A 15,311-nucleotide genomic window follows, 5' to 3' on the forward strand; every position below is an offset into this window, starting at 1 on the left:
GTTCTATAAATCAATGACTGACATTTATCATGCTAACAGTATTGCTAAGGATGGCTAAAGTCATTATGATACGAATATTCTCAACTTTCTTGGTAATAGCATGTATAACATGGGAAAATGAATGTAAGAAACTCTAATTTCCCATCAAATCTATGTGAGTTTTGCTTGTACACATGACAGCTACTTGCCTTCTGAAGAAAGCGGCTCTCATGCAAGGATGTTTTCATAAACATGCCAACACACAAATACATGTAGCTGTTATAATGGTAAAGCTTTTGTCTAATCCTAGAGCTATGAGAAGAGTTACTAATAGGATGCAACAAACTGAAAATAGCAATTACATATCCATGTTGCTTGTGCAAATAACTTCTACCTCGTCCAGTCAGGAATAAACAATGATTATGCCAAATAACTTAATTTTCCTGTATATCTACAGACCTCTTCTGCGGATGACAAAAGCCATCCAGTATTCATTTGCAAATTGAGGAAAGATATCAAAATACACCTTGTCTCACAAGGGACACACTATTTTGCCTGTTAAGTTTCTATGAAACCGCTCAAAGAGCATGGGATAAACAAAAGGAAGAAAAGAATAAAAACAAAACATATACAACTAATGCAGACAAGAACACTGCTATGAAATATTCTGTCCATTGAAGATACTGGTTAATAGCTGGGTTTACATGTTTTTTTCATGCGATTCACACTACAATATGGTATTAGTCTGATGTTCCCATGGAAGTAACATTCATTCAAACCAATCACACAAAGTGCATTAAAATCTCCTTGTTTGCACATGTAGATATGTATGTGCCCTGATATTAATGCCAATTGTTTAATACAATGCTGGACGTGTCCTTAATATATCAATATAGGACATACTTTACATTTCCCCTGCATTGTAAGACTCAAATCTTTATATTCTCTTTTTCATGTATGTAATCTTATCTGAAGTAAATATGAGAACCAAAAGTGAACCTGTAATTCCTTTTTGCTTTCAGAGCAGGATAAACTGCTTGCATAAGAAAGAAAAAAGGTCACAACAGAGAACATAGAAACATATGAATTGAGATGAGCATGAGCAAAAATGGACTTTGGAAGGCTTGTAAAAGCAGGCCTTTAATGTGGCTAATGTTAAATTTATTTGAACAATATTGACACATTAAGCATGCTTATAACAGCAATACATTTTCCACTGCTTCAGGCTTCTGGCTTCCAGCTTCCAGTTGCACTACACATAATGTATTTCCTCTTCTCCTTATTGCCCCCCCCCCCCTTCCCTCCCCTTCCCTCCCCTCCCCTCCCCTTCCATTCTCAATCCCTTCCTTACCCTTGTATCTACAGGGGCTAATAATGAGTTATGCTTGAATCTCCATCCTTGCATTTCGTTGACAAGTAGCCAACAGAGAATAGACATCAGTTGTATGGCTTTACAACTGTTGATCATGTGATGTTACTTGCACATGTCACCAGCCCATCATCGATGACCACCCCTCAGCGCCAACACGAGATGTAGGACGGAGCCGCCCTGAACCTTGTAGTCTGATGCTGTCTTCTCATCATTCCTTCAAGAAATGTGCACAGAGGGAATTTTGTGTAAAGTCAAGAATGCCATCATTTAGTTTATCTATACTACTAGTTTGAAGCAATTCCAAGCACCACAACCACTGGAGTTTTGAGCAAATAAACACACTACATCTATACCTTAAAAATGCTCGAGTGACATCTTCATGAAAGCTACTACTGTAACAGTGGATATTTTCACGCGAGTAATTTTCGTGCTCAGCGGGTAAGATGAGTTTCGCATGTTTTTAATTCCGCAAAATCAAGACATTAACTTCTAGAACATATAGTAAACAAAAATATTCGCATGCTTTTTATTTTTGTGCTAGTTTCTAGTTGCGCAAAATGCGTGTAAATTTCAACACTGAAAATTTCCACTTTTAAAGTATGATTTTGCCACTGTGAACATTTCTTACATAGTCTCCAATTTATTGCGCTTTATTTGTGACTCCTGTGGCCTCAGGCAATGACAGCATTCATGTAATCACAGTGGATCCCTTCTCAATGAAAGGGTTAGATAATCACAACTCGCTGCATAATGATAACAAGAGACTTGCGGGTCTAGCGTTCGCCCGAGTATCGCAAGTTCACCTTTCACGCAGTCACTACTCTAAATTATTCACAGCTCTACCAAAGCTCTACCAGGCATTCTTAAGTAGAAGATGAAAATGTACAATAATTGCCCAAATTCTTTAAGATTCCTTAACTTTGAGGGGATTGGGGGCCCCCTTGGGACCTCTGGGTTGGGCATGGTGCCCATTTTGATAAATTGAGATCCTAACCCCCTAGGGATACTACCTGCCAAGTTTGCTGAAAATCCATCATGAGGTTTTCAGGAAGAAGATGAAAATATACAATTTAGGCCCCCATTTGGACCTCCCCACCACCTCCCCCTGCCCCCAAGAGGGGCACCCCTGGATCTGCTATGAACAAACTTGAAACTACAGTCATTAATGTACTAACTCATAGTATTAATTTAGCTCTATCACTTCTGATTCTAGAGAAGATTTTTAAAGATGCCTTCATTTTTGGAGGTTTGGGCCCCTTGGGGCCCTCCAGGTGGGATATGGTGCCCATTTGAACAGATTGATATCGTCTGCCCCTAGGGATACTACCTGCCAAGTTTGGTGAAAATCGGTCATGGGGTTCTCAAGAAGATGAAAACGTACAATTTAGGCCCCATTAGGACCCCTCCCCTGGGTCCCAAGGGGGGCACCCCTGATTCCGCCATGAACAAACTTGAAACTACAGTCATTAATGTACTAACTCATAGTATTAATTTAGCTCTATCACTTCTGATTCTAGAGAAGATTTTTAAAGATGCCTTCATTTTTGGAGGTTTGGGCCCCTTGGGGCCCTCCAGGTGGGATATGGTGCCCATTTGAACAGATTGATATCGTCTGCCCCTAGGGATACTACCTGCCAAGTTTGGTGAAAATCGGTCATGGGGTTCTCAAGAAGATGGATACGTACAATTTAGGCCCCATTAGGACCCCTCCCCTGGGTCCCAGGGGGGCACCCCTGATTCCGCCATGAACAAACTTGAAACTACAGTCATCAATGTACTAACTCATAGCATTAACTTAGCTCTATCACTTCTGGTTCTGAAGAAGAAGATTTTTAAAGATTCCATAATCTTGGGAGGTTTGGGCCCCCTGGGGGCCCCCTGGGTGGGGGCATGGTGCCCATTTTAACAAATTGAGTTCCTAACCCCCTAGGGATGCTACCTGCCAAGTTTGGTGATAATCGGTCATGGGGTTCTCAAGAAGAAGATGAAAATGTACAATTCAGGCCCCATTAGGACCCCCCCCACCCCCACCCCCCCCCCCCCCAGGGTCCCAAGGGGGGCACCCCTTATTCCGCCATGAACAAACTTGAAACTACACTCATCAATGTACTAACTCATAGTACTAACTTAGCTCTATCACTCCTGGTTCTAGAGAAGAAGATTTTTAAAGATTCCTTAATTTTGGGGGGTTTGGGCCCCCCTGGGGCCCCCTGAGTGGGGCATGGTGCCCATTTTTAAAAATTGAGTTTCTAACCCCCTAGGGATGCTACCTGCCAAGTTTGGTGAAAATCAGTCTTGGGGTTTTCAAGAAGAAGATGAAAATGTAAAAAGTTTACGCATGACGCACGACACACGATGCACGACGCACGCCGGAATCCGGACGATGAATGATCGCAATAGCTCACTTGAGCCTTTGGCTCAGGTGAGCTACTAGTAATAAGCTATTGTAATGAAAATGGTTCCATGACATATGCTTCGGTAATAATTGCATTGAACACTGCAACAAATGCTCCGAGATATTCACTCGGCCGACACCTGCTATGCTGACGATTGCCAATGGAGCGAGTGTTGGCAGAGCAATTGTGACCCGCTACAACAAAAGGATCCTAAAGTCGCTGACAGCTAAGCCGAGAAAATCGAGTTTGAAGTCACATCATCAAAATTGGTCAAAACAATCAGATTTTTGTATTTTGCAAAATTTTGTAGTCTTATGTTTTGTCTATCATCTGCCGAAATTTCGAAGCTAAATGATCAATGGAAAGGCAAGATATCAGCGTTTTTTCTGGGCCATGATTTCCCGAATTTCAACGTAACAGAAACCTGTCCGAAGATTTGGATTTAGCGCGGAGTCTAGCCCTAGCAACAAAGGGGTGATCTTATTGGTCAGTGCGTGACATCCTGATTACTGATTGGTCGTGCGTAGACCGCCGGCGCTAAGCTTGAGTGAACATCGCGGAGGTCGCAAGGAGCATGCCTTCTATTGTCAAGCTGTGAAAACTGTCTCGACTCCCCTTGATCATGATAATGTCGGAAGAAAAACTTTGAAAGCGTTTTTCTCGAAACTCTGATTTCCTCAACCACTTGACATGCGCTAATAAAATCATCGATATCTCCGCAACCGAGTACTTTTATGAGTTGTGCTATATATGAAATTAAAGTAGAAGAGTAAGGGAATAATGTCATGCCATTTTCAGAAAATTATCCTCCCCCGACTTTCGGATCCTTTTGTTGTAGCGGGTCACAATTGTCTGCGGAGTAAATGTTGGCAGAGCAATTGTCTCTGAGCATTTGTCATGAAGCATATGTCCACAAAGCATGCGTTTTGTTACCCATGGAAACAAGGAATGCAACAATACAAACTTGCAAAATATCAGTTTTAGACTACTATAGCTGAAGAAAGAATAAATCAACTCTACATAATCAAACTGATCCACACAAAGTGAAACTGATCTTATGACTGTCACTTTAACTACACATTATGTCATAAACGTTTCTTGGACAAGACACGTCCCCTTCCACTCACATTTGTTTCCCGCTGAAAATCAGCCGTTGCTGTGGTGGCGGGATACCCTCCTTCTCCTCCACTCTCTCCTTTATCCTCTCCACCTGAAAATGATACATCACAACAAAGTCCTGTCAAGAACAGAATGATGTTGGCAGGGTTCTAGGGCAATTACCCTTGGACAATTACCACAGACTCTTCCCCTTCCCCTAACCCTACACCTGATACTAACCCTAACCCAAACTCTAACCCTAAACCTAACCTTAACCCTAATCTTTACTCTAACCTTATCACTAACCAGCATTTAGCAGGGGGGGGGGGGGGGGGGTAACTGCCCTGATACTGCCGGCATATCACAGACTTCTCGTTTTGACCATATATTTCCCCTTTTCCATTCCTCGATGATCTGAGATGGTGAATGGCTGTTCCAGCATTGTGCTGTAATTTGTGTTGTAATTTTTGCTTGTGTGTTTCATTTCGGTTGAAGCTTTGTGTCAACTCCATGCTCACATCTCTCAGGATGGTTTCCTTGGGTACCTCTATCTCTCAATCTTGAAGGGTTGATGCTAGCTCGTATCGAGGATATCTTCTCTGAAGACTTCATGAATGACTTTAAACTTTTTGCACAGATCAAGCTTACGGTCGAACAGAGCAATCTCCAAGATACCCAAGAAATCAATACAGATGGAAATAATGCATGAGCTAGTCACTTTTGTGCAGCATCACAAGGATCTTAAAGTGAAAACAAAGTTCTGGTAAGGGCTTGAGAACCCGTCTGGCACCATTTCATATTTGCCTGCAATTTATCGAAAGAGTCTACAAAGAAACTTACCTGGCTGACGCGGTTTGCCGGAATGATGAGTCATTTTGGAGTATTTTGAGAAAAATAATAAAAGTCGGAAAACCGACTTTTATTTCAGAAGGCTCGAGACTAACTCGGTCTCAGGGAAAACTCGACCCTATTTCAGACAATTTACACGCAGTTCCTGATCGCCATATTCTACTGTATAATACCAAACGAGGCCTTACTGAACAGAAAGGGCTAATCCTGTACAAAACAAATTGACAGCGCGCGATCCTCAAGCCTATAGGCACATCACCTCAGTTGCTGAGACGCGCGGTCTTTGAAGTTTTTGTTATTGTTTATCAAGCGTCTTTGATTGTTTTTAGAGGTGCTTGATAGGCGCACACTAATTTTGCACGCGCGCTAAAGAGGTTTTTGATGCGCGCGTTGTAACAACTCGGACCATTTCTGCGAGTAGCCAGAACGTGAAGCGCTACAATGTAGTTTATACAGGCCGCTCCCATAGTACAACACTGTACAATCCAGAGGGACAACTAATACAACTCATCCCGCCGTCAAAGCGAGGCCGAGTTATCCCGAGTCCGAGTTTAGCCTGACCCCATTGGGATAAGTTCTGAGACTGAACCTTTTTAGTTAATATTTCGCATTTTCGGCGTTACCCATCGAATATCTTGTTATTACAGCGTTATTACGCACTATTTCCTAGGCATACGTTCACATTTGAGAGCGAAATTTGACAACTTTTGCAGGCGTACCAGAACTTTCTTTGGGCTTTAAGAGTTTGACATGATAGGATATGTTTTAAAATTTCATTAGACCTCCAAGACACTTCAGGCCATTAAGATCATTCCTTTCCATTTCTCTTTTTTCTCTTGTTCTTCATATATTAGAAATGGTGAATAAAGAAAAACAAATAAGAGGAAAAACATACTCCAGGGAAAATACATGAACAATAACAATGAAATATGGAGATTGCCATGGAAAAGATTCAGATACACTAAGTGTTTTACTTTTTACTTGAAATACAGATCTAATCTTTAATAGTGTAATAGATTGTGGAATATCTGCACTCACCTTGTCTGTTGGCTCTATATCAATCTCAATCTGCAGTGATAAATAAACAACAACAGTAAAATAAGTGCATGTACGTCAAAAACACAGCATACCGCATCTGGAGGATAATTCTAGAATGTTAGAAATTATGAAGTCTTTCTAGAACAACAATTTCCACATAACAGTTTGACAAAGCTATGCATCAGAACACATCAAATCAATAGCATCACTCAAGTTACTTGAAGTAAATGACCTTTAGAATCTGATTTATAATGTCATTTCTTTTGAGGTGAATTTTAGTACCCCTTCATAGAACATTATCAGTTCATATATATACTGGTTCTCATGATTTGTCATTGACGGATTGATGCATCACAATAACAGCCATGACTGCCAAAATACAAATTAAGGAAATATCATCATACAGTAGGTACGCAGGAAAGTTTCTTAATTATTTGTGTACAAGAAAACATTTTGCGATTCACACTAGCTGCTATCTAGCATTCACAGTGATGGCCTTAGTAACCTTGTCTCAGAGTGCTCATTGATTTCATTTTTGTTAGCCAGTTTCCCTTTCACAGCCAGTGCCTCAGAATACACTTACCTCTTTCCCTGTGAGTGTCTGGTATGGTGCGAACGATGCCATTGGTGTTTGGAAGCAAACAGGTATTCCAGAATTCAAAAGGGTGCCATGGAGGAAAGACACAAAAATATTAATGAATATTTTGCACATAATATTGTCCTAATCTATTTGAACATTCATTCAACTGTTGAAATCATCATCTTTCATGATATACATTTTGTATCTACAAACAAAATGAGCAAAGCAAATGTATTAAAAAAAAAAGTGGAATCTGCCATGAACAGCACTATAAAGCCCAAATGTACATGTCTGAGGTTTACAACATATACACTGAACAGTAGATCAGTCAACATATTTGTTTTTTGGTATCCTGAGGTACCAAATAGAAATCCATCATTTTGTTGAAATCTTTAAGTGAAAAACTGAGCAAAAAAAAAATGGGATTTCATCACGATGGAATCCCATTTTCTTTGCTCATTTTTTTCACTTTGATACTATAGATCTAGATCATATACATTTCTGGTTAGTTTCCATCTGTTTGCTCTTTATTTTGTTGAAATATATTTCTTCTTCATTATACAGCTGACAAAGCCGAGCATGTCAGTCTCTGTATGAGTTACATCTTCACTGAGCGAGGGCCAAACTAATTCTTCACCTGCTTAACCCATTGCAGAGTGCACATGTCCACCGTCCATGGCAAAATTATTCTGTGAAATAATGACAAAAAAAATGTCCACAAAAAAACTTATTCCGATCGGTCTGTTACCGTCTACACAGTTACCGATTTGAATCATGTGCATGCAAACACACATGCCTTGCCTGCAAGCAGGGGTGCACGGTGGTTTGTGCCAACTGTGATGGGGCGTCGGATGGATCATAAAGGGGTATAACATATCTACATATGATTGTTGTGGCTAGCTACAAAATGTAGGACGTTAAAAAATGGGAGGCTGTTGTATCGCAGTTTTCTTCACGGTTTGTTTGCACCATCTCACAATTTTCTGCGACGCTCTGGCAATGTCCTACTTCTGGCCTACTGTCCAAGCTTTTCTGAACTGCCTGCATTCTATATTATGATTAATGTGGACAATGAAACTGACCTGGGGGTGTTTCACAAAGCTGTTCTTCAAGTTACGAAGGACTTATAAGAATGACTGGTGATCAGTTCTAATATGTGCTATACTTATCAGAATCTCAATAATTCAGCACAAGAACTGATCACCAGTCGTTCTAAGTCCTTCGTAACTTTAAGAACAGCTTGTGAAACACCCCTGAATGGAAGTCACTCCAAGAAAGACGAGAAGCACATTGTCTGACTTGCTTTCACAAAATGTTAAATAATAGATTTGATATTGATTATTTATCACACACTAAACCCAAGCTCATCAGAAGTAGACACGGGTACGCGGACATTCTCACCAGTTTGAAGTACCATCCTCCAGACTAAAAGTCCACAGGAACTCATTCTTTCCCCGCACAATTAAAGTATGGAATGAACTTCCTTCTTCCGTAATCACACAAACTGATTCAGCTAAATCTAAAGAGATGTTACTTAATGGAATAATTGTTTAAACGTCCACCCTCCGGCACCTCCAGTTAAAACTCCAGTTGGAGTATTCAGGAGGATCTCAACCAAAGTATCACAGAGATAGTAGTGTTACTGCCATGCTCAATAAACTACAGTGGAACACTCTTCAAGAAAGGAGAGCACAGCAAAAAGTCTACATGATGTATAGCATTCTTAATGGTCTGGTGGATCTTCCAGTCACCTACTTCATACCAGTTGCAGGACCGTCAACACGCGGAAACCCACATAAGCTTAAGTTCCATTTCCCCATTTGCCAGAACTCACTTGTTTCAATCCACGTTCTATCCAGATACTATTCAGCTGTGGAACTCCCTACCACCTTCCACCATTAATAGCTGCACCTCCTTGGAGATCTTCAAGAAGGAGGTGCAACTTGTTGTATTAAAAGCTCCGATGAGCTCTCATCTCGTTTTTTAGCCGCACATAGAAATTTTTGTAGAACACAATAGGATTTTTTTACCTGCACACTGTCACTGTACACCCAGCACTTGACAAGAACAAGGTACGATAATATGCCAGAGGCGGACTGTACCAGACTGGAAGAAGTACCTTGGTACTGTACCAAGACCAAGTACCCCCCTGTGTGCATGGCATGGTGTGAGGTAGCCCCGGAGACCGCGCCGCTATGCGGCGGGGTCCTGGCGGCTACCTCGCAGTTTCGCTAAAGTGAGAATCACGAACAACTCCCTATTGCCACATACGGCGACTTCATGAATAAATCATGGGTAAATTTCTATCGTAAACACAGTGACAATAAAAAATGAAATATACATTACCCCATCCCATTGCCTTGGTTCTTTTCACCAATTTATCTGGAAACTGCAAAATTTTCCACATTCTTAAGGAGTAAGCGGCCTGCCCTAGTGGGAGAGCCGTGCTGCCATTTTGAACGTGTATATCCATTAGTACGCATCTACGCATGTAGCGAGTAATACGTAGCCTTTTGTCAAGGCCCTCTCACTGTATGGTGTAGAGAGCCCAGCCAAGTAAGGTAGCACAACTCGCTTCGCTTGTCCGTTCGCTCGTCCGTTACAGCGAGAGGGCCTTGACAAAAGGCTAGCATGCAATGTTAGTGAGCATCGGTGAGCTGAAGATAATTTGCCTTATAAGACAACATTTTCTGCATCATAAGCAACAAAATGCATCAAACAGTCGCCGATTGGAATCATTTAGGTTTAATCAACCCATGTACGTATTCCTAGTATGGTTGGGTGTTCATAATACCGGACACCTAACGTTTTTCTATCAATAGAAATGTGAAAAATCTCACAATTTGCCTGAAATTTTACTCACGTGTGGAGAAAATACCCCGGATTCACAAGCGCGCTCTGAAAATGCGATCTGAGGTATGCGCTCTTAGATGGTGGCTTCGAACGCATGGCGTGTCATTTTTCCGCACTCAGTTGCCCTGCTCATTTCTACAGACCACCCTGACAATACGTATAACGGGCACTTAAATGCGTTTTTTCGACAGGCCGCTGTTTTTTTCTAGCCGTCATTTTTTCCCCAATAATATTTGAATATATTTTGATTCCTTCGATATTACTTTTGAAGGACTGTTTGATGAATTTGACTTGATTTTCATTAGGAAACTTTTCATCGTAATTGAAATAAATTAGATGAGTCGGTTTTTTTTTTTTCACATTCATTTCTCGTTTCTGCATCAACTCGTACGGTCGTAGCGGGTGACAAAATGTTTGTCATGTGTATGTGTAACGTGTGTGCACGATCGCACAAGCGGCGGTGACAATTTTGTGGTCAAAATCATCAAATTTATTACAGAAGGATACTCTACATCGAACAACGAGTCAGCAAAGGTAGGCCTAGTTATATGTAGTTACACGATAAACCTTATTCGATTTTGCTATAGAGGGAATACTTAGTTGTTTTCGCCACATTTTACTCGGTAGCGTAGCCCAGTGAAGAATCGAACACCGTTGCGCGTAGTCCCATGCGTACATTTTCTGTCTGTACGCGCAATGCCATTATAATGCGCGGTCGGTCGTTATGGACCCGGTCGGTGGGTTGAACACCTACCATACTAGTAGTTTTTGTTGAAAAATTAAGGAAATATAGCGCCAGAACGGCACCCGTTTTGTACAACATTAAGATCTGGATGCGAAAACGGCACAGCCCCAACGCTGCACGTTGGGGCTGGTCGCAGTTAGGTGTGAGGTGACCTACAACTTACAAGACTACAAGTCAAAATGTGAGACTACTGACACTGTTCTGAGAGAGGTGGTGACAAAAATGCTTTCATGGGCTGTTCTAGCCCGTCCTCTTATTGCCTGACCTGAGACTACAGAGAGGGCATATGAATGTTGAATATGAATGATGACGCCCCAAGAATAAATGGCAAAAAGGATTCCACCCGTTCCCATCCCTTCCATGGCCATGCAATAAAGTTCTAGGAGGTCTAAAAAATGAAATGTCGAGTCTGCCCTGGCAAAGGCGGATGATTCATTCATTGACATTGTATTGTTCAACGCTGAAGTTATTGCGACAATTACCACCAATTTTGGGCTATTCTGGATTTCCGAATTTGTGCTAGACACGTTATACAACTGACCTTTACTTTAATCAACATCTTGAAAAAATCGAACGCAGTAGAGTAGCTTGATTCTGGAACCTGGAACGCAATTAACTCGAGAGTCTGAGCTGACTGATCCTGTGCTGTGGTTGAGATGGTCCGCAAATGTTCAATACACGTCCGTGCCGGGTGGTGATGTTCTGTGTAGCTGTTTCTGCTGCTGCAAAACATACGATCCGTACGAGCGAGCATGCAAAAGGTACAGTAACCTCTTCTTTTGGGCAAGAGCTCCCTCTCGCGGCGCAGTACGATAACGGTAGGCTATGTTCTCGAAGGAAGAGATGCATTATGTTTCCGGGGTGCGTGTTTTTTTTAGACGGCACAGATTGGGGAAACTAAAAATCTATCGGGGACCCTATCCCTAAACCTAACCCTAATCCTAATCCTAACCCTAACCATCAAACCCTAACCCTAACCCTAACCCTAACCCTAACCCTAACCCTAACCCTAACCCTAGCCCTAACCCTAACCCTAACCCTAACCCTAACCCTAACCCCAACCCTAACCCTAACCCTAACCCCAACCCTAACCCTAACCCTAACCATAACCATAACCATAACCATAACCAAAAACCCTAACCCAACGTTTTTCCCATAGGTTTAACACGCGCCATGCCCCAATCTGTGCCGTCTTAAAAAAAAACGCTTCCGGGGTCCCGTTGCATAAAACTTTTTTAGCAACCTTAGAAAATTCTGGTTGGGATTTGCCCAACCTGATTTTCTTACGGTTGCTAATCTAAGAATGTAAAATCCGTTGCATAAAAACTCTGGTTGGGAGCTTCCAACCGGAATTTTGTGATTTCAACCGGAAAAAAATCCGGTTGGAGTTTTATGCAACGGGCCCCAGGAGGTGACCTCTCTGCCTGTTTCAAGCAAATTTAATTATTATGTGGATTCCTCGGTAACAGCAGGGAGGTTTTAATATTCTCACCTCCCTGGTAACAGAAATTGCATAATTTTATTCGGGACTGTGTTCCTCGGAGAATTAAGAACTGTAGGCCTACTATTTTTGCCAGTTCCCATTTCATAGTTTCAATTAGAGCCTGCTTGTCAGTAATCTAATGGGCACTCAATGATGAGGTGGAAACTATTTTAATTCTTTAGTTTAACCCTGGAAGTCATAGAATTTTACAGTTTTACAGCAACACTGTGTAACGCTGAATTCATATAAAACCTTTCGCATTTATTTTCTTATTTTATTGAGAGTTGATTTAAAATTGTTTTTTGTTTACAAAATTTCTGGTGGAAAAAGAGGAAAGTAGAAGAAGTGAAATTATTTTTTTGATGTTAAAAAACTGATGAATTAATATATTTTTGAAGAAAAGTATTTCTACAGTGTACTATCAATGCAGAAGGAAATACAAAGTAAATATGTGAATTTCGAATGGGATTACATTGTTTGGAAATTGAGAAAATAATAGAAACTTTTTGAAAATATATCATATACTTGGAGAAACATAGTAAAAAGAGATGATTGTAATAGAGATCTTGAGTTGAGTACAGTGTAAAGATAATAATAATTATATCAATACTAATATTGATAATAATAATAATAATAAAAAAAATAGTAATAATAATAATGATAATAATTATAAAATTCAATGATAATAATAATGATAATAAAAGATGTGGATATTTTGCACTGCAGAGCAAAAAAAAAAAAAAAAAAGCAATACGTACCCATATATAACATTTTCTTTAAAGAAGTTGGCCGTTAAACCGAAAGCTAATTTGAATGGCAGTTTCAGAGAATTTCAGTTTAAAATGATGTAGAACCTTGTGTATACAAAAGAGCATTGTTATTTTTTTATTCAACATCCAGGAAATAATTTTATACACATTTTGTGGTAAAGAGGAGGAGACATCGTGAACCATTTTTTTTTTTAAAGTGAATAGCTAAGATTGATATATAGGCCCTATTGAGTGTGGGGATAGCCTATACATTTCAGTCCGTAAACATTAAAAATATGGAATGGGAGGGAGTTTATGTTGGAGCAAAAAGACTAAACCAGCAGTGAAAAACAAAGCTAACCACCTTGCAGTGATACAGGATCAAGAGGAAGACTAACAAAAAAAGAATAAAGTAAAATGGCTGAACAGAGAGAAAATCAACCTACCACTTTAGGAAGAGCATTGTTCATCTGATGATGCAGAGGTAGGTTCTACGGATGGACGTGGGCAAACTCGCTAGGACCCTCAGGGGGAAAAAAATAGAACGGGGGGGGGGAGTGCAAGATTAAAACAAAAGTGTGTGGCAATACGTCATTATTATTATTATATTTCTTTTCTTTTAAAATTTTGATCGTTTAATCGCTTTTTGGTTCACATACATTATCATGCATGAATCATTCATTTTGTTGTATAGGACCTATTATTCGTCTCTATATATGTAGGCCTATGGATGATTTGTGATATACTGATATATTTTTTTCATAATTTCTATCAATGAAATCATTACTTGGTTCACTTAGAGTACTGTATAAGTTACTTCATTGTGCTGTATAATTTGCTTGCATGTTCTCACCGAAGACCTTTATAGGCCTATAGGCACTAGCGGAAAAAAAAAAGTCCTTTGGTTTTCACTTATTTGAAAATAAAAATAACTTTTAAAAAACAACAACAAAGTGTATAGGCTATAATCGGTAAATCGCGTCCACTGCACGCGGTACAGTCATAATCGTGTACCGCGGGGTATAAAAAATAATAAACAACGCTTGAAGAATATTTCTAGGCCTTACTGTATACATGTACGTGAAAACGTTTTGTAATTTTATTCTAAAAGATGTGTTTGAGGATATGGAAAATATATATCACGCAATATTTCGTGTCTCGAGTGTCATTTCTGTCACACAACGATGCGACTCTCAGTATGGTAGGTTCCTACCAAAGAGATTACACTTAATATTTACTGTGAATACAGGATTGGATAATCGAATGTTGATTTGAGACTATGGTGTCCAATGTCCAATGACAGAGCATTTTGTTTTCAGACAATCTAAGTCGCATTTGTGAGTCGGTGTACTATAGATTTAAAAAACGAGCTGCAAAAGTTTTGTGTAGTATGGCGAGCTTGAATCAGAGATTGGCTAGAGAGTCTAGAGAGCGCTGGTTTGAAGCCGCGGGAAAACTGTGGCGCGGGAATACAAGGTACGATCTTTGGTACAAGTTGTACTATGATTATTATGCAAGGAATGCATGATTCGTGAAACACCGCGCGCGCGCTGCTCCGATCATCGCACACTCATGAATGCCGCGCCGATGTGTACTTCGCTAGCGCGCTCTCCCTCCGTCGCCGTGTACGTGTGTGTGTGTACTATGATTTACCACACAGTCGGCGAGGGTCGTATCACGGTTTCTCTTTACTACTTTGGTTGGTAGCATTTATAATCTACCTCGAATTTGCCAGCTAGGTTGGGAGGTGATTTGACTGTTTGTGACCGGACCGACTGAGGCCACATTGAGGATTTCGATTTCGATGTCATTACGACCGAGAAGAAACCGCGTTGAATCTCTAATCTAACGTTAGGGGCTCTACTCTCACATCGTACTTGTACCACCAGCGCCAGCAGCAGCGCGGCCTCTGTCTACCGTCTACCAGCAGCAGTGTCTCCACACCAGCTCCGTCCGGCGCTAGTCGCTAATTGCAGACGGCACTAACTTGTTGAGGATCCGATCCCAAGCTCCGGCAGCTACAAACCTTGCTTTATATCTTACGAAGTCGTGACAGTCGTCAACAGCGACCAGAATAAACTGTTAGCATCTCGTCAAAAGCCGAGTCTCAATCTGTAACAGTTAAAGGTGCCTAGACTGTTCTTGCCTAGCTAGAACCCAACCTAGAAT

At 40.7% G+C, this 15,311-nt stretch overlaps 1 protein-coding gene across 1 annotated transcript; it reads right to left on the reverse strand.

Annotated features, from left to right (window-relative positions):
- Nucleotides 1-1,312: 1,312 nt before the first annotated feature.
- Nucleotides 1,313-11,564, reverse strand: LOC139736223 (ubiquitin-like protein NEDD8). Its single transcript, XM_071646956.1, has 5 exons — nucleotides 11,452-11,564; nucleotides 7,316-7,333; nucleotides 6,733-6,762; nucleotides 4,875-4,957; nucleotides 1,313-1,565 (listed from the first exon to the last, which is right to left on the reverse strand). The coding sequence occupies exons 1-5, from the start codon at nucleotides 11,467-11,469 to the stop codon at nucleotides 1,478-1,480; spliced, it is 237 nt and encodes a 78-aa protein (XP_071503057.1). The 5' UTR covers nucleotides 11,470-11,564; the 3' UTR covers nucleotides 1,313-1,477.
- Nucleotides 11,565-15,311: the final 3,747 nt, after the last annotated feature.

This window comes from Diadema antillarum, unplaced genomic scaffold (genome assembly GCF_040938485.1).
Source record: "Diadema antillarum isolate AM-2024a unplaced genomic scaffold, OU_Dant_1.0 seq00000633_RagTag, whole genome shotgun sequence".
NCBI classification, from domain to species: Eukaryota; Metazoa; Echinodermata; class Echinoidea; order Diadematoida; family Diadematidae; genus Diadema; species Diadema antillarum.